Source organism: Morone saxatilis, unplaced genomic scaffold (genome assembly GCF_004916995.1).
Source record: "Morone saxatilis isolate NCDOM2014 unplaced genomic scaffold, NCSU_SB_2.0 Contig20, whole genome shotgun sequence".
Taxonomy (NCBI): domain Eukaryota; kingdom Metazoa; phylum Chordata; class Actinopteri; family Moronidae; genus Morone; species Morone saxatilis.
In genome coordinates, this window is record NW_023339763.1 from 15983650 (window position 1) to 16001841 (window position 18192).

Here is an 18192-nt window from a genome sequence, read left to right on the forward strand (position 1 = left end):
AGAAAACATGACTTGATTTAAAGTCAGTATGTGTTCAGTGTTATAAGTGCTTCAGTTTTGGTATTATAATAATACATTTATTCTGTATTTGATATTAAAAAGCTTCAATTCAATTAACTTTAAGGGTTTAAACTTTGTGCAGTTGTTATAGTAAGCAACATAAAGCTGGATGTTTTGGCCTGACAGGATTTCTTTATGATATTTTCTGCAAAGGAAGTCACATTGTTTGGTAAAAACAGATGGAACTAAAGTAGGACAGGACAAAACAAAAAGGTGGCACAATAGAAGAAACATTTGAACCAAAACATAAAATGTAGTCCTATTTTGGCCTGTTTAAGCCCAAAACACCCTGAGCACAAATCCTATTTAAAGAGGTTAGAGGTGAAACAGATTTTGTGTTCAAGCATAATCCAGCTCAGTGACGGAGAACAAACCCACCCACCCACACAAGGAGTTTAGTCTGGTGCTCAGAAATAGTGTCATTACACCTTTAATCACCTGGAAAAACATCAAACATTGTCTGGGTTTACACTCATCCTTCTGCTATTGCACTACTACGATTTTATTATGCTCTAAAGGCTTGACTAGTTAATGGCACGTCGCTGACTTGATTGTAGGGCAAGTTGATAAGCTTTTCCTGTTTAATTAATTTAGTGTAAAGTAGAAATCCCATTACCTTTGCACACACACTGGAATTGTCAAACTGTCTGTGATCCACAGGCAGCTGCGCTGTAAGTGCTCTTCACATGAAACAGAAATGGGATTGGAAGTCACTGTTCTCGCTCAGAAAAAAATCTCTAATTGAGAGTGAAGGTGCTGTTGCGCTGACCCACTATTTTCTTAAACTCACTTCACTTTATCTGCTGTGAGTTGACGTTTGACCTCAATTTTGTAATTTGTAATTTTTAAGGGCCCATTAACTGAAATGCTTAATAACTGTTTTAGTAAAGGCTGCACTGGCAAGCTAAACCACTTCAGTCTATACACAACAATCAAAGTTATTTATATTTAGATATGAATACAGCTGGCTTGGATTAATCGGGTACATGAAGATGAATTTATTTTTTCAGATTTGAGTCTCTGCTTATATTAGCCACCTACTAATCAGAAGAATCATTTGAAACTTATTTGTACATCATATACTCATCTAGAAATGTTCTGCTTGTAGAGGAGAGCCATTTCATGTAAAGGTTGATAATGATCTTATTTTTGCATCTGGATTGTGCAACAGTCAACCAGGCAGCTCTGAAAATGTGGTGACTAATTTGTCTTTGCGTGTTACATATATTTGGTATTTGTTAATTTATTAAAGTAATAATAGTAATAAAAATAATAAAAATAATAAAAAATAATAAAAATAATGTTATTATTGTTATTAGTGTTGAAACTGCAACCCTGTATTACACACCTATCAATGTACTCAATCACTGAGAAGCTCAAAAGGATCAAATGTGACCAGTTACAATACAATATACAAAACCCCAGGATAAAGAGCCATTTTCATTGGCTGACAGGACGAGCGCCGAACGTACGTACGGACGCACGCCGAGCTGTGGTACGTATATGTCTATGCGTATAAGCACGCTGTGGTACGTATACGCACGCTGTGGTACCCATCTCCAAGATGAGATGTTTAGGTGACGGTTAGATTATACGCCAAAACTACGTGTGAGTGATTCTATTTATATTTTAATGTACGTTTTTTCTGACACTATTTTCATAATCATAAACGCAGTTTTGTCAATTAATAACAGGTTACTGAAATTCAATGAGCATGTTACCCTTTAGGAACACATTTGTCGTAAATATTGTGAACTATTTCCGCATTACATGTAATTATAGCTCACCACAATTTGTAGCGATTAACTAAAGTCACGTTTACCAATTACGTTTGTCGGAATTACGAGTTTACGAGGAGGTCGTGAAGTGCTCCTATGTCCGCGCTCTGAAGTACCTCACTGTGGTACACTGGGGAAGTGTGTGTGTGTGTGTGGGAGGGGAAACGCCGCTGAACAGAAATCCTCTGCCGTGAAGGACAGGTCGGACCGGCAGCAGGCCTGAACTCCACATCTGTCCCCCCGGCGGACGGTCGCGATGGACTTCGTGCTGAGCGGAGCTGCTGCGTGCGGAGCCTGTCTGTTCACCAACCCGCTGGAGGTCGTCAAAACCCGAATGCAGCTTCAGGGAGAGCTCCAGAGCCGGGGCAGCTACCAGGTTTACTATCGCAACGTGTTCCACGCTTTTTACACCATCGGTAAGGTGGACGGACTGGCCGGCTTACAGAAAGGACTGGCGCCCGGGCTGGTTTATCAGTTCTTTATGAATGGAGTCCGGCTCGGCTCGTACGCCATCATTGAGTCCTCCGGATACATCCACACGAACGGAAGGGTCAGCGCGGCCAAAACCACGTTAGCAGGGGCTGTGGCTGGAGTGGTGGGTGCTGTGATGGGCAGTCCCGTGTACTTGGTGAGTAGTCTGAGTGGGCTTGAACGACTTTACTCTATCAGCTGTGACATTTGAAGGTGAGCTGTCACTAATTGTCTCCGTTGACAGGTTAAGACCCATCTCCAGAGTCAGTCCACCTCCTCTATAGCAGTTGGACATCAGTATAAACACCAGGTAACATATTAACCTAAAGTGATGCTGTTAAATGGAAGTGGCAGGAATACACAGTTTCCTCAGTGTTCCTCCTCTTCCTCCCAGGGGATGATCCACGCTCTGGCAGCCATCTACAGGGAGCATGGCATTCTGGGACTGTGGAGGGGATCCAGTGCTGCTGTACCCAGAGTCAGCGTGGGGTCAGCCGCACAACTTTCCACCTTCTCCTCCTCCAAGGAGCTTGTGCTTGACCTTGAGGTTAGCATGTTTTCCCGCACCCCACTGTGTGCTCGCTGAGGTTTGATCATCAGTTCACGGGTGATGGATGGGAACAGGCCGACTGGAGGGGTTGTTTTATTTTCCACCATGTGTGCACGTCTTCTGTATGGCCGCACTGTATAAACACACAAGTATAAACATGACTGTTTTGGGGGAGGTCTGGCATAAGTCACATGGAGCTTCTATGATTAGTGAAGCTACTAAAAGAGATTTGCTGCTTTTCTTTGTCTTATATGATAGTAAACATGGGCTCAGGGCTGTGACACATTGGCCTCTGGGTTCCCGTGATGGGCATTTTTCACTATCTGCTGATATTATCTAGAGTTTTGATTGGTCTAGATTCTAGACTAAAGAGAAAATAATCAGCAGATTCATTGATAATGAGAGTAATTATTAGTTGTCAGCCCTAAACTCACTTGAGAAGAGATAATTTGTAGTCAGTAGCTGTGTACAGGGTACAAAACCAGTCATTGTGACACTCACAAAGCGTCAGGCATTGTGCTCTGCTGGAATAGAAATTCGACACCTTTCATTGGCCCCTCTGGCTGAACCATGAAGCTTACACAACTAGTGCACCAGTTTACTTGCTGCTGACCTAGCTCTAGTTAAAGAAGGTCTTTCATTCTAAATGCCAGAACCGTAATGATTATTGAACATTGCTGTTTTCAATCGACCAGTCTGCGAAATGTTCAGATAGGAATCCTGACATTCTTGTGTGTAGTTTTCTTGTACTCTCTCTACTTGTACTTCCCCCAAATGTCCTTTTAGCTGTTTTAATTGGTTGGTGGGTCAGTAAGGGTGGAGGTGGGTCTGTCCACACGTCCCAGGGCCCCAAGCAACACTCCCACTGCCTCTTACATAAGCCGCTGCATTACTCTGTAGACGTCTTTGATTTTAATATTAACATTAGTGCTGTTCCACAATGTTCAGTAAACAAGTGGTTCACATCACTTACAAGTAAAAGACCTTCAAAGAGGATAAAAAGTTTAGATGCTGCTGTGTTGTCTGTTTTATTTTTTTATTGTTTTATTGTTGTATGACCAGGCTCATAAGGCTTGATGCAAATTAACTCCTCTGGGCATAATAAAGCTGTCAGTTATATCCGTTGGTGTTGTAAAATGGCAAGTTTGCACAGAAAACTGGTTTGACTGTAGCTACTGTAGAGAGAGAGAGTGTGTAACATAGCACTAATAATAGCACCATTCTTCTGTTTCACTGCTCACAGGAGGTCAAGACCAGTTAAAAATAGAAGTGCCTGCACTCATGGTGGTTCCCTGATGATGATATGTGTGATAATGATATGTCACTGCACTGGTGCGAAGAGTGCGCTACATCCTGTAATTTCTCGCTTTGTCCTTCTGCAGCTTAAGCCTTACCGCTCCTTAAGTGCATTCTCTCTTTCATCCTGTTCAACAACATTATTTCCTTTTTTCTCAAGGTGTTCCCAAAGGACAGCTGGTTGGTGGCCTTGACTGCCGGCATGATCAGCAGTGTGGTGGTGGTGCTTGCTATGACACCTTTTGATGTAGTGAGCACACGGCTCTACAACCAGCCTGTGGATCATTTGGGCAAGGTGAGGAGGGAGACCAATATGTTACACTTGTTTAGATTTGTATGATATCAAACCCCATTTTTCATACTGTGTATACCTAGCATGTTTCAGTAATTGCTATTCAATGTACTTGCAGGCTGAAATAGCTTGTTTGTATTATAGTCCTCATCGTAACTGGCGGGGTCCGCCAATCCTGTGCATGGTAATTTAGTACCAATGCACAAGGGTCTCACGGTCTAAATGATACATGTGCATAGTGAGCTCACTTCTCATAATGCAGTAGACAACATTCGATCATGAGTTCAGCGTTACCGTGTCAGATGACATTGGCGACTGCATTTATTAAAACATTCTCTAAGTCCACAGTTTGTTTGGCTGCGCTATAAACAAATTCACAATTCTCTTTCATGGTGTCTTTGCCACCCTCAGTGGTTGATACACAAAATACATACAAAACTCTAACCTGGATAGTTAAAATCCACTTGCCATTACCACGTGTAACCACAGAACCAGAACATAAATCATAAAGGGGGATTGCACTGATCAAATTTTGTTTACAGGTCTTGGGGGGCCTTTTGTTGCTCCAGTGGCAGAGCAGTGTTGCCAACTTGGCAACTTTCTCGCTAGATTTAGCAACCTTTCAAACCCTCTTAGCGACTTTATTTCTAAAAAGCGACTAGTGATAGTTTAAAGACTTATTCAGACCACCAGGGAAAAGGCTAGAAATACAAACAAACATTATATTGTTATTCATTCTAGTGCATGCTGCTAAGAGTAATCACAGTCCAGGCTTTTCTGCCAATAGCACAGGGGGTTTGTCCCTCTCCTCTTGGTCTGTGTTTAGGCACGCAGTAGGTGTAGCGTGTTTGACCTTCTCTCTCACTCTTTCTCTCCGGATCTCTGGATTAGGATGTTCATATAGCTTATATGTAAATAGTTAGTTTGAACTTGTAAAGATTTAAATAGTTTGTTTGATCACCTCCGTTTCTTTGTAGATTTTTTAAAATGATAATAATGTTCACAGTGTATGTAATTTCCATTGCCGTATACCAATCAGAAACAGGTTTGCATTTATTGATCAAACTGTTAAAAAAACAAGAAACAGTGACTACAAACATAATGAAAACAAATTGTAGCCAGTAGGGTGATTTCAATTCATTATATAGATATAAATGCAGGGAACAATTAGCAGAACTTCAGTCTTCCATGGCAGACCAGAGTGAGACAGTGAAGTTATGCAAGTTAGTGAAACAAAGTTATTAAATACATTATTATGTATGTGTGAAAACCACAACTCCAATTTAAGACATGGTTGTTAAGTCTGGGACAGTTGAAAGTCAGCTGAGTTGCATTGTGGGTAATGTAGGTGCCAGATTTTGACAAGGAAGAAGAATATGTGGAATAAAAAAAAAGAAGATGAAGTCTCTGGTTCTGCTGCATCAGTTTGATGAAATTGTTATACATGTGCAATACTAAATGGGTGAAGTACTCTTTTAGGGATTATAAGTAGTGACTGATGACTAAGGGGAGCTCTAACACTCATCCCATCCAGCTGGGACATTCAGCTGATCAGATCCAGGCTGACCTTTTTATTTTATTTTTTTCATTTTTTAGGGACAGCTTTATAAAGGATTTGCGGACTGCTTTTCTAAGACGCTGAGGAAGGAGGGCTTGATGGGACTCTACAAAGGCTTGGGAGCTTCTTATTTCCGTCTCGGTCCACACACCATTCTGTCTTTGTTCTTCTGGGATGAACTGCGCAAACTGTACCAGCAGTTCAGATAACACCAGGGACAAGGAATTTGGAAAATGGGTAACTCATTAAGCTCTGAGTGCACAGGTTAAATGAGTCCTCATTTAATGAGTGTATTATTGTGAGGGCAGAGAAAAACCAGGAGATGCTTTCCTTTTTTTATAGGAAGGAGAGAGAGCAAAGGTTAATGTTTTACACTCCAATAAGAAAACACATTAGTACAGTCAAAATGCATCAGGAAGAAGGGGGGAATCTCACAACTGTTGTCAGGAACTGAGCATCCGACAGATATGCACTTGGATTTGTCTTGGTGCCATATGTGCAGAGATATGATATATGATATATGATATATGATAACATAGCTCTTAAACTCTTCAGTTATGCCATTCCAAAAGATATAAAAGAATCAGCACAGCACACAACTCACACCTTCTGGAGAAAGCATCAAAACAGGCCACAGTTTGAGAAAAAAAAACGATTGTGCCAACTGACCAGGCAGCTGTTAAATACACCACTTCAGACAATTACTTGCATTTACTTTGTATTAGGGGCCAGATGAAACAAGAACAGCGTCTTCTTTCTGAGATGATCTGGTACAGCCAATTTCATCTTTCCTTAGCTGTTACACAAATAATAGTATAAACTGTGAACTCAATGGGAAGCATACTGTATGATTACTTGTCGAAATAAAGATAAAAGTAAACGCTGCTGTTTAGTCATCTCAGGTATCAGAACTGATGAAAATGTGCCAGTCATGCAAATGACCTTCCTTGTATTGGCAGAAGTATAATATAGAAACAGAAAGCAGATTTTCCTGTAAGTGTTGTTGAATCAAAGAGAACCTGCTGATCCACTGGTGAGCCAGTGAGAACAAACCTGGTTGTGGATTAAGATGAGTTTTCTAATCTTAAATGGAAAAAAGGGAAAATGTAATGTATTGTAAAGGAGTTCAAGGCAGCTCTTGGAAAAAGACTTCCGTTCATGAAGGACAAAATCTGTTAAAGCTGAGAATCCTTCAAAGGTTTCATTTTTAGTGTCCACAACAGAGAAAGGAAATTCTGAACTTAGGGCATGGTTTAGATCTCATGCAGCTTGTCTAGTAAAACTGCTAAAAGGGGACGTGAAAGTGAATACAATATTAAGAAATGATTGCCATATACACTTTGATGGAGTTGTGATAGTCAGCAAAATGAGCCATTAGAAATAGCAACACGTACCCGTTTATACAGTTTCACTGATGACATCTATAGTTTGTAACTTTTGAACCAGAGACCTGCGTACTGACATGTACAAACACAGTTTAGTGCTCTTCATTGTCCAAATTGTTACTGAATACACTAATGTGTGTGTGTATATATATATATATATATAACTAACGTCATATAGATGTCACTATTGCCTGAGCTAAACATCTCTTTTGTGTGACTGGTGGTTAACTTATTACTGCAAACATTTCTGTTTTTATTATATATTACAACTGAATGAACAATTAAAACTATTTTAAGTTAAAAAAAAAAACTAAATTGGTTTGACTTTAAGTTCACGTATCATTGTCTGTGTGCTACATGGCTTCATATTCACTGTTTCCTCTCGCCTCTGTGATTACGAAGTTGTATGATTCATCATTTGCGTTTCTAAACACTGTTGTGTAATGTGCTTCCTGTCCTACAAATGTATTAATAATTAATTAAATCCTTGAATAATTGTGACCTTTAGAATATTGAGACCATCCTGACCTTACAAAGATCACTTTTCGGTGTTGCCAGATCATCTTTCAACATTGCCAAAAGATTCAGTTAAGAGTCAACAAAAACTTTTTTTAATCTTAGCTGCTAAAATAACATTGTGATACGAAAAGCGAGTGACCAAATGGTGTGCCTTAATCATCCATCCAGAATAAAATAGAAATAAAATAGTTACTGAAGTGAGGTTTGGAGCTTTAATCAAGTAGTACAATTATTATATAATAATACGTTTAAGTTATAAGTTTTTTTGTGTGTTACTTTTCTATGCTTGATTTATATTAAAATCATTGTATCAAATTAATACTGTATTAATATTGTAGCTGTAGTGACATAACTATTTTAACTATATATGACAACTGTGCCAACATTCACAAATATTTTATTTATTTACACACACTTTAACTCATCATATTTCAGTGTGGTTTTTTTTGGCCTTTAAAAAGTACTTCAGTTTAAGACAGAAGAGCTTTTTGTCAAATACTTACTTAGTTAATGAAATGAAGTATTTAAGTAGTGATGTATATGGCATCCAGCAGGTTATTCACTTTTCTTCTTTGGGTTTGGTTTGGGGGCAGAAAAGTTAGCATTAACACCATGCTTGACAGCATAATGCAATGTGCAGGTCATTGTGAGCATATATTACATGTAAGTCCACTGACTCCAACAGCTCAGTGTCGTTATGATAAGTGGACCAGTGTGCAGTAGACTGTACAGGTTAGCCCAACAGTGCCATTACCGCGAAATGGATGCTGTTGGTAACAGTTTTAAGTCTAAAGTGATACAGAATTCGTCCTGTGAGCCAGATTTGGTGCTTTCTTCATAAAGTGCACAATATTCTGAAGTGTCAAGAGTTTATTAATACATTATTATTAGTGATTCAATAAATACTGAACAGCTGTCAACACTAGAGCTCAAAGTGTCTGTCATGACACATGTAAGAACTGTACTGTAGCTTTAAGACCACTTATTTGTCCTCTTAACTTACCTAATACAACACAAGAGACAAATGTTACTTGAGTTTATTTTGTATTATGAAGCTGAAGTTGGTCTTCTTATATTGCCATTGCCATTTTTATACGTGTGAAGCAACTTTCTTCTTCTGTCTTCTCTGTAATGACGCTCATTTGTACTATAAACAATGTATGTGGTTTATTATGTAGTATTCTTAACGGCCCAGTGTGTAACATTTAGGAGGATCTACTGGCAGGAATTGAATATAATATTCAGAGGTAATCTACCTACCTATGTACTACCTAATAGAGGAATCGTTAATTTATTGTTTTGTTAACTTAGATTGAGTCATTTTTATCAACAGATACCTCGTTGCTTTTCATAGAGGCTGCATGTTGAACCACATCGTTCTACATTAGCCCAGAAGGGACAAACCAAACACTGGCTCTAGATAGGTGCTTTTGCGTTTCCCATGCATTCTCCTTTGCACGTGGAAGAAGAGGCTGAAGTGACGGAGTTGCGATCTGCAACTACACATCTACATACCACTAAATCCTACACACTGTTCCTTTAAGTCTGTTTAATGAACGTTTTCTTGATTTATCTTGATTGGTCAAAATAATCCATAGCGATATGTATTATACACTGACAATTATCATAATTAGGGTTTCACATCTGACCAGAGATGATTACTGTCAGACAAACCTTGTGCCATTTGATGTCTCAGACACCAAAAATATCCAACTAATCTGCACGATGACTCCTTAAAACAAAACCAAGCCAGAAACCAGAAACCAAACTGTGTGAACAATTACTTTATAGAATGATCCTTCAATCAGATTTTAACATGGTATGCATTGCCGTCCACTACATGAGCCATGCCATTATAATAAAGCCAGTTTGTTGTGTCATTGTGTTATGAGCAGTCTACAGTGACTACAAACTAAGAAGTTACTGGCTACTTAACTTTAGGAGCACGATAAAAAATTCTAAAATTGTAAAAAAAAAAAAAAAAAAAAGTTGGAAAAGGTACTGATGATGATGTCAGATACATTTAATAATGCTATATGTAGTTTAATTAGTTTTTTGTTTGGAAATAAATCATTTGCAGAAGGTTGCAATATAAGGTCTCTGATGATTTGTGTATCATGAAAGCTGATGACAGGTGTTATAGAGTTGAGATATTAATGAATGTTACATGCAGCAGCTTGGCAATGTTTCATGAATGTTACAAACTGCACTTCCTGTTATGGGCAGCCAATTTTTCTGTGCAATGGACTTGAAGAGAAAATAAAATATCAGTCTTTTTATTATCATACGTTGTGGTGTTACATTGTTTCAGATGGACTGGATTGATGGTTCCCACGGGTCCTTGAGAGCCTTGAAAGTTTTTGAAAATAGACATAAATACACATGGGTCATTGAAAGTCTATTGGCAGAAATGTAATCTAATATTCATTGGTATGTTTTCATTAGTGTATAACCACCTGAAAATAAGGACTGGCATGTTGAACCGCCATGTTTCTGCAGTTTTTCATTGTTGTAATTCTCAGTGTTGTAACAGTAAATAACCTTGAAGGTGCTTCAATTTGAAGGAATGAGGGAATGGAAAGTCTTTAAAACATCCTTGAATTTGTTGTTTAAGAATGTGTAGGAACCCTGATTTTCAAATATATTATACTCAACCGCTAGTACCAATGCCTTGCACTATTTGATTAGGTATTGACTTTACACAGCTGAGGTTGTGGTTTGAGGTTCATTTCCTCAAGTTTACAAGAACCTCACAATTTCGTTCAGAATTGACCAATTGATGAATTTCCCCACCAGATGATTTAATTATTCGAGAACAGAAAGTGCAGCACTCTGTTTCTAAAGCATTTAGCAAGTGACCCCGGATAACTTTTGTGTTTAGCATGCAAAATGATTATGGAAAAGGTTCTAAAAATGGTTCTGACATTATGAAGAGTAAAAAGCAGTACAGTGAAAGACGTCAGATATAAATTGTCACATTACTATTATCTTCAAACATTGAAGGTATATCGCCTATATCCTGCAGTTGCGACATTGTTGTAATTCTCAGTGTTAGCAGTAAATAACCTTAAACCATTTCTCAAACTATGCCATGTTGGGTCCTTTAATTTTAAGGAATTGGGCATGGACATGTTTACATACCAAAACCATTGTGAAAAGAAAAATGTTGACAAGAGTCTACAGCCATGCTGTGCTTTAAGTTAAATGCTAATGTTATCATGTTCACCACTTCAGTTTAGCAAGATAGTAGTAGTAATAGTATTATATTGGATAATCAGCACTAAAGACAAAGTGCTGAGGCTGATGGGAATGTCATTAGCTGTGTATCCCTAGAGCCACGCTATTAGCATGGCTAAAAATGTAAGTATTAAAAGACAAACTATAATTAACCAATACTTTAAACAGGTTTTTTTGTAAAACCTGTCTATGTGCTCCATTAATTAACCACTAAAAAAAAGGAAATGTAGGTGTTCAAGATTTTATGTACACACAGATAATGTTTGACTGTGCTTTATGCCGTTTCTGTCATAAAGGTGACTGAAGGTGACAGCTCTGATAACTCTGTATGCTTTTACTTACAAATACACCACCTTTATTGTTATTTTTATTACTGAATGTCAAGAGACAATAATTCACTCACTTCATTCAATCAGTAGTTTTTCTGTGTTCAGTTGGATGGAAACAAACAAGTAACTAGCAAAAACAAGTTTAATATGTCATTGGCGCTCATGTGCTGGCACAGGCACTTCGTTCAGTGTGTCTTGGCAGAGCTCCTGCAAATGTCTGGAGTGTTACTGAGCAACACTGGACATACTGTTCACGGTGGCGTCAGTGAAAAGGTGCTGACACCCAAAATTGGTACTCTCAAAATATGAGCAGGTTACGGTATATTCCACATTCTATATGCATGTAAACAATTATATAATATAATCATCATCTTTAACATGATTTACTGGAGCTACCATAGTACTCTTTCATGAATCTTTCAACTAATTTACCTTATTGTGACTTCAAGTTCAATCCATCAGTCCGGCAGGAAAAAACTGAGCAGAGAAATTACTAACAGTCATCCCTAAAAAAAAAAACCTCAAGCAAAACAACTTCCTGCTGCTTCAGTGAGCTGCAAAGTAGTCAACACCACAGGTACACTACAGGCTGTACCAGTACTGGACATTTTGCAGTCATGCTCGGTAAAGCTGGATAAAAAATGTTAAAAAAGGGGCATAGAAACCTGGGCACTGAGTTAATAAAGAGAAAATAAAGACTAAAGTTCACTAAACAGTGACTTTTTTTCTACATATATTTTTAAAAGGGTTATAAGATAAATATTTCATCATATTATGTAATGCCAAAAAAAAAAAAAAAAACTAGAGGCTACCACAAAATTAGTCCAACTGGAATTAACATGATGGGGCCAACGTGAACATTTTCCCAGTCTAACAGGAAATGAAAGCATTATCAAAGGGATGTTCCTTCAACCACAGGAGGAACAGATCTGTGAAATGACCTAATCTGACCAACGCTTGTGTTTACTCATGTGACTCACTCCTTCCCCAGTTCAAAACCCTGTATGTGCTTTAGAAATTGCCCAAACTGGTGACATTCTTGTGACTTACCGCCTTACTGGATGATGTGTACTTGAGATGAAAAGCTTTCACTTCTTCAATTTTAGTAAACCCAAAAAAATGGCTTGACTAACCGTCAATAGAGCTACGGAGAGACTTTGAATACACTCAAGAACTGACTGTTTTATTTTGACAGTCACCTTCAGATGCCACCAGTCTTTTTTTTACAGCAGACATTTTGACTTGTCCTACTAGGAAAAGCACAGGTGTGACGATGACTCTGTTGTATTCAAGTGAGTGTGTGACAGTGAACCAGCATGCACAGCAACCCTGAAACAAAAGCAGCTAAATGGAATTCAGCCACCGTTAACTGTATTGTTTACACCTGTGCTTTTCCTACTGTGACGCTTCTTCATTGTCTTCTGTAAAAAAAAAAAAGGCCCATTGAAAGCTGTGTCACCTCTGAGAGTAAAGTCATTCCTATTTGACTCACTAGAGGGTGACAAAACCTTTTTTATTCCCTCCCTTAAAATTACAGGAAACTAACTGCAGAAATGAAAACCAAAATGTAGAAAATTATGAAAAGCATGACATTGAGGGTTCAAATTTACACAAAAACACAGCACGACTTGTTAAGACTGTAGCACACAGGCGTATTTGTACAAGAAGACCATGTAAACATTTTCTGCTAGTTTAGTGCAAAACATTTCTTGAATGACCAGAAGGATTTGCAAATAATGTGAGTGTTCATTTGTCACAGTCCTCCACCATCTACTCGCTCTTCTTTTTAGTGGTGGCGGTGCTGCTCCTGTAGCAGAGGACCTGGACCAGGAGGACACAGCTGAGACAGGCTGACAGAATGTGTGACAGAGTAGCAAATGAGCTTCCCGTCTCCTACAAGACAAAGTTCAAGGCATGTTAGTAAAGACAACAATAACAGATCGGAGTAGTGATGAATATGAAGTTGTGAAGCTGTGTTTATGTGTGTAATACCTGTAGAGACACAAAGAGAACACCCAGAGACCCTCCCCACGATAGTAACACAGACAGAGTGGACAACTGGCCTGTGTGGCCATTACAGTAGTTAGTTCCAGCCTGGAGACCCTGGAAAAAACAAAAGCAGCAAATACATTCACTCTCCTCTGATAAATATGCCCTGTGCACAATAATGTCACAGTTCACAGGTCTTATTAATCATAGAACAGTTCATAAGTTGAGTTATACAGACAACATAAGCCGCTGAGTTACTACCTTGCTTGCAATTAAAGCTGTCAAGCTGGAGGCCTGCATCCATGAGACGACTGCTACAGCTGCATAAGAGCCCAGAAGGAACATTACGCCACTGTAAGCCATGAGGACCAGCAGCCCTGCCACATCAACAAAAAACAGGATGATATAAGATGGTAGAAACACACAAGAAACACGAAAATATTTGTTACAAAAAATGTTCAAACTTATGATCTCTGACAAATGTTAAAATTAACTATTCAAACACCCATTTCAACCTGTTAAAAGTTAATTGTCAATGTGTGTGTATAAGAGAAGTGTTGTAACTGCCCTTCCAACAAAAGGTCGAAAAGGTTCATGAGTCGAGTGGTAACACCACAAGGTGGCGCTCCAGGAAAGCACTGACTGACATGAAACAGGATCGAGTAAATCACCTCAAAACACTGTCAAGTCTTTATATTAACAGACAGTGGGACCACACACAAGTTTTTTCGGTCACCTCTGAATTGTCCACATTAGTGCTTTTTCCATCGCCTACAGGATATTCTGGGCCAAGTTGAGTCTTGAGAGTATGCAGAAGTGATCATTTATACTCAGATGTATTTGGCTGGTGTATGTAAAGTTTGAAGCTTCTGTAATATTCGATCCAGCTGATTAATTCCTTAAAATGTCTCACAAAGGTTCACTGCTGTGCAAAAAGTTCATTTTCATTTTATTACTTCACAGTTATTATGCTTTGTAAAGCCTTTTAATTTGAAGAGCCTGTTTAAGCTTTGTCTACACATATTTCGTAATAATCGTTTTCAATACTTAATGCTTTCTAAATTAAATACAGTAGTGGCATGCACAAAAATATCTTGATAGATCAGTGTGAGGAAAGATTTGTGAGAGCAAGCGGTTTGATGAAAGCAATGCAAACATGGCAGGTATCAAGAGCTCACTTATAAAGCCAAAAAGCAATAAATATTGCTGTATTTATATATTGTTAGCTGAATCCACCCTCAACATATAAAACATGAAAGGGTTTTTCCTTTGGTTTGGCTAGAGATAGCCTATAGTGTGTAATTTATTTGTATGGCTCTTAATATAATAATGAAGATTGATTGTCAGTCTCACACACACTGTCATGGTGCTGTTTTAGGAAATGACTGAGCCTTTTGTAAAAATGAAACTATATATTCTACTCAGTAGAAATGAATGGACATGAGCCTGAGAGCCACAGACAGAAACTAATACATAGTTTCATTTTGTCTTTTAATGGGATTTGATGACAATAAGACAAGTACAGAATAATTCCAGACTTATCCTGAACATATGTTTAGACACTATTTTGAATTTGAATTTAGAAAAATGTGCATCTATGTGTGCTAACCTGTGAGGGTATCGCCACGATAATGCAGGATGAGGAAGACAATGGCTGCTGTCTGGGCCAATGTGAAGAGCCTCTCACCCCAGGCACTGTAGAGCAGTTCACATACAACACATGTAAGGAACACATCTATGAAGACTGAAACAAACTGCCAGCTGCAAATAAGTGATTGAAGAATTTTTTAAAAGAGTTTTAGAAATGACAGCATTTAGTTTACTTCAACTGTCAACAGTTTCTACCTCTCAAAACAATGGGATATAATGGGAGGTTTGAATCAGCAGAGACTGACAAAGAAACCAACTTATTGTTGTTACATACGTACAAGAGTGGAAAGTTGTTGGCCACAGCGTACACCACAGGACATGATAAGGCATAAAGCTGCAGGAGGGCGGAGGTCAGATTTAGGCCCGCTGCACTTCTTCTCCACAGTATCTTCAACAGCTGAGGAGGCTGAGCTGCGGGGGGACAACAGACACGGAGGTCACAATGCAGACGAGGTGCAACATCAATGAAGACAGCCAACCTGTAGTTAGTGGGTTTGGTGGTGTTACCTAGCAATATGTAAACTATAATGAATGAGACATTGCAGTTATGGCAAAATGTCTATATAAAATTACTTTATTGTTCAGTGAAAAAATTCACCACAAATGTGTTAATGAAAGACTGTTAATGAAGTGGTTTTGTGGTGTCATCACTAGGCCTGATGTTCTTTTTGATTATCTACACTGTTACAAGTATTGCATAGTAGTTTACCAGAGCACTTAAAGGTTCTCAGGGGAATCTTTAATCCTAATTTGATCATTGGGATCATTGTGTTGTACAGATATCTAATCAATAATGATAGTGTGAGGAGGTAGAGTGAAATGATATGAGTAGGTCGTTTAATCTCACCTGTGAGCAGTGAACTTTATACTTACTCTACATTTCAGACACAAACGTTGTACTACATTAGTCTTTAGCTACTAGTTACTTTTCAGATTCTTCCTGTCCAGTGACAACCACTTATCTCCAAATTTGGTGATTTTGAATTCGAATGTTTTCTGAGAAAATGCATGGTCACGGAGCTAAAAACCGAGCTGTTTTTTTTCTTTCACACGTGTGTGCTTCTCACAGGACTCTCTTATGTTTTTAGACTATGATGCAATGCTGTAGATTAAACTACCCAACAGTAGACCTATAAAATAGTGATATTAGCTCCTCACATCTACAGCAGTAAAATGCAACATACACATTAATGCAGCAGTAATATTAATCCAAAAACATAATTTATAATAGTAAACACTGACAGGGAGCATTTTACCTCACAATGTGTTGCTGATAATGTATACTTTAATACATAGTTTTACTACTTTTAAGACATTGAATGCAGGACTTTTGAAGTATTTTCACATGAGATACTAGTACTAGTAAGGATCTGAATATGAGCATGTCAGAGGAAGAACTATTATCTAACCCTCTGCTGTTAGTCGTGTTTGTTAGTGATGCTCTGCTGCTGCTGCTGTCACGTGATTAAACCAGAGAAGTCTTACCTAGGAAAGTGTCCAGTAAGATCCAAAATCCGAAAGTTTTGTTCAGTAAAAACTTTAGGCAAGGCACTGGGGCAATAAATGACAAATATTAAAAACAATCGGAGCATTAAAACATGATTTTATAAACGAGTAGTGGAAGGAATAGCCCAGATGGTACACATAACGTTCAACTAGAAGTAGGAGAGGCGAAACACCCCGAAGCCCCCACCTCGCAAACATCTGGATTTTCCGCAACATTTGACTCATTTTTCCCCGATTCTTTACGACGACGAGTCTCACCGTGCATGTGGAACTTCACGAAAATCTCCTCATAACATTTTTCTGGCATTAAATAGGAAACCAGGAACTCTTTCACGGGAGACGTGGCCATCGTGGCTCAGCTGTAGCCAGGAGCGCTCCTCTGGCAACAGGGGGACCGGTCCAAAGGTCCCCCCAATATTCACTACAGGGGCCGAAGAGGACACAGAGCCGGGAGAGTTAACTGTTATCTCTGAGGGTCGCCCTGACATAAATGTAGTCCGGAAGTCCACGGTTTCATATAAAAAAAGTCACCTAAAAAGTCAAATCTAACCTCTTTATTATTTGTTGGAAGAATATGCTATCTATTTGGTAAATACTACATTACTAAGTTCAAAGTATTCAATAGGCCTATATTTAAAGATATAGCCTATATAATATATAAAAATGCTCTGCTTTTAATAATAATTGCCATGTTAAAAATAAAATCAATTAAATTACATCCACCTCCTCTCCCAGAATATATCCAGATTATATGAATATGCAAATATTTCCATCCTCAGTGCCTGTGCAGTGGAGGCTTCAAGCTTCCACATCACACCTGTACGTAGGTATATAGACGCATATTGGACCAGATTGGCTTCCAAACTTGTGAAGTCACAAAACACAAAGCAAAGCAAAAAACACTTTAATGTCCATCTTTAAATGAGCTCTAATCCCAAGTTATTGAAGAAAATTTCACTCCTTCATTGCAGGTTTGATCAAATGTAAATGTAGACACATTGGTTAGACATCTGGGAAATATTAGAGATTATTTTGTGTAAAAGGGTTTATTCAGGCTAAATGCAATGTACTGTAAATGGAAGAGGTAAAACCATCTACCATAACATCCCCTGCACATTTGGATAGAGTTGTTTAACAATTTCAAAACTTCACAATAAGTACTTTATAATGCATGAAGAAGAGTTGACCAAAATAAAACTCCTGATAACATTTTTCTAGCATCAAATTGGTAAACAGTAACTTGTGTAATAGATACAGAGGTGTATGTTTTAATTGTGAAGACAACTTAAATAAAAAGTTACATAGCATTGCATTAATTCAGTGTTAAAATATTTATTGAGTTTATTGAGGTAAATACAGTACTGATTTATCTACCTACTCAAGTAATAGTACAAATTATGTGACTCTGTTATTAATCACCTAATTGATACATTGTAATAGTATTACTTACTAGCTGCCAAATGCAAATTCATTTTTCTCTCTTCTGGTCAGGTGTAAGTGGAACTCCTCTGAAAACAGGAAGTGTTCAACTAAAAACCAAATGAATGAGAGGTTTTACAGCAGTTGGTCAAT

At 38.3% G+C, this 18192-nt stretch overlaps 2 protein-coding genes across 2 annotated transcripts; one reads left to right on the forward strand and one right to left on the reverse strand.

Moving 5' to 3' along the window:
* Positions 1–1982: 1982 nt before the first annotated feature.
* Positions 1983–10194, forward strand: slc25a35 (solute carrier family 25 member 35). Its single transcript, XM_035666788.1, has 5 exons — positions 1983–2466; positions 2554–2619; positions 2704–2856; positions 4316–4450; positions 6044–10194. The coding sequence occupies exons 1-5, from the start codon at positions 2095–2097 to the stop codon at positions 6212–6214; spliced, it is 897 nt and encodes a 298-aa protein (XP_035522681.1). The 5' UTR covers positions 1983–2094; the 3' UTR covers positions 6215–10194.
* Positions 10195–11532: 1338 nt separating this feature from the next.
* On the reverse strand, positions 11533–17062 carry LOC118331214 (mannose-P-dolichol utilization defect 1 protein-like). The gene is made up of 7 exons (XM_035666013.1): positions 16879–17062; positions 16600–16665; positions 15393–15525; positions 15074–15159; positions 13726–13841; positions 13468–13578; positions 11533–13368 (listed from the first exon to the last, which is right to left on the reverse strand). Exons 1-7 carry the CDS (start codon positions 16967–16969, stop codon positions 13246–13248), a joined length of 726 nt encoding a protein of 241 aa, XP_035521906.1. The 5' UTR covers positions 16970–17062; the 3' UTR covers positions 11533–13245.
* Positions 17063–18192: the final 1130 nt, after the last annotated feature.

Bases quoted from the DNA above. Each gene is read 5' to 3' on its own strand.
- LOC118331214 (XM_035666013.1), bottom strand. From the start codon at position 16,969: ATGGCCACGTCTCCCGTGAAAGAGTTCCTGGTTTCCTATTTAATGCCA. The intron at 13,842-15,073 runs GTTAGCACACAT...TTGATGTGGCAG, and splicing joins TCGTGGCGATACCCTCACAG to GGCTGCTGGTCCTCATGGCT. The intron at 13,579-13,725 runs GTAGTAACTCAG...TGTTTTTTCCAG, and splicing joins CAGCTTTAATTGCAAGCAAG to GGTCTCCAGGCTGGAACTAA.
- slc25a35 (XM_035666788.1), top strand. From the start codon at position 2,095: ATGGACTTCGTGCTGAGCGGAGCTGCTGCGTGCGGAGCCTGTCTGTTC. The intron at 2,620-2,703 runs GTAACATATTAA...TCTTCCTCCCAG, and splicing joins GACATCAGTATAAACACCAG to GGGATGATCCACGCTCTGGC. The intron at 4,451-6,043 runs GTGAGGAGGGAG...TTCATTTTTTAG, and splicing joins CTGTGGATCATTTGGGCAAG to GGACAGCTTTATAAAGGATT.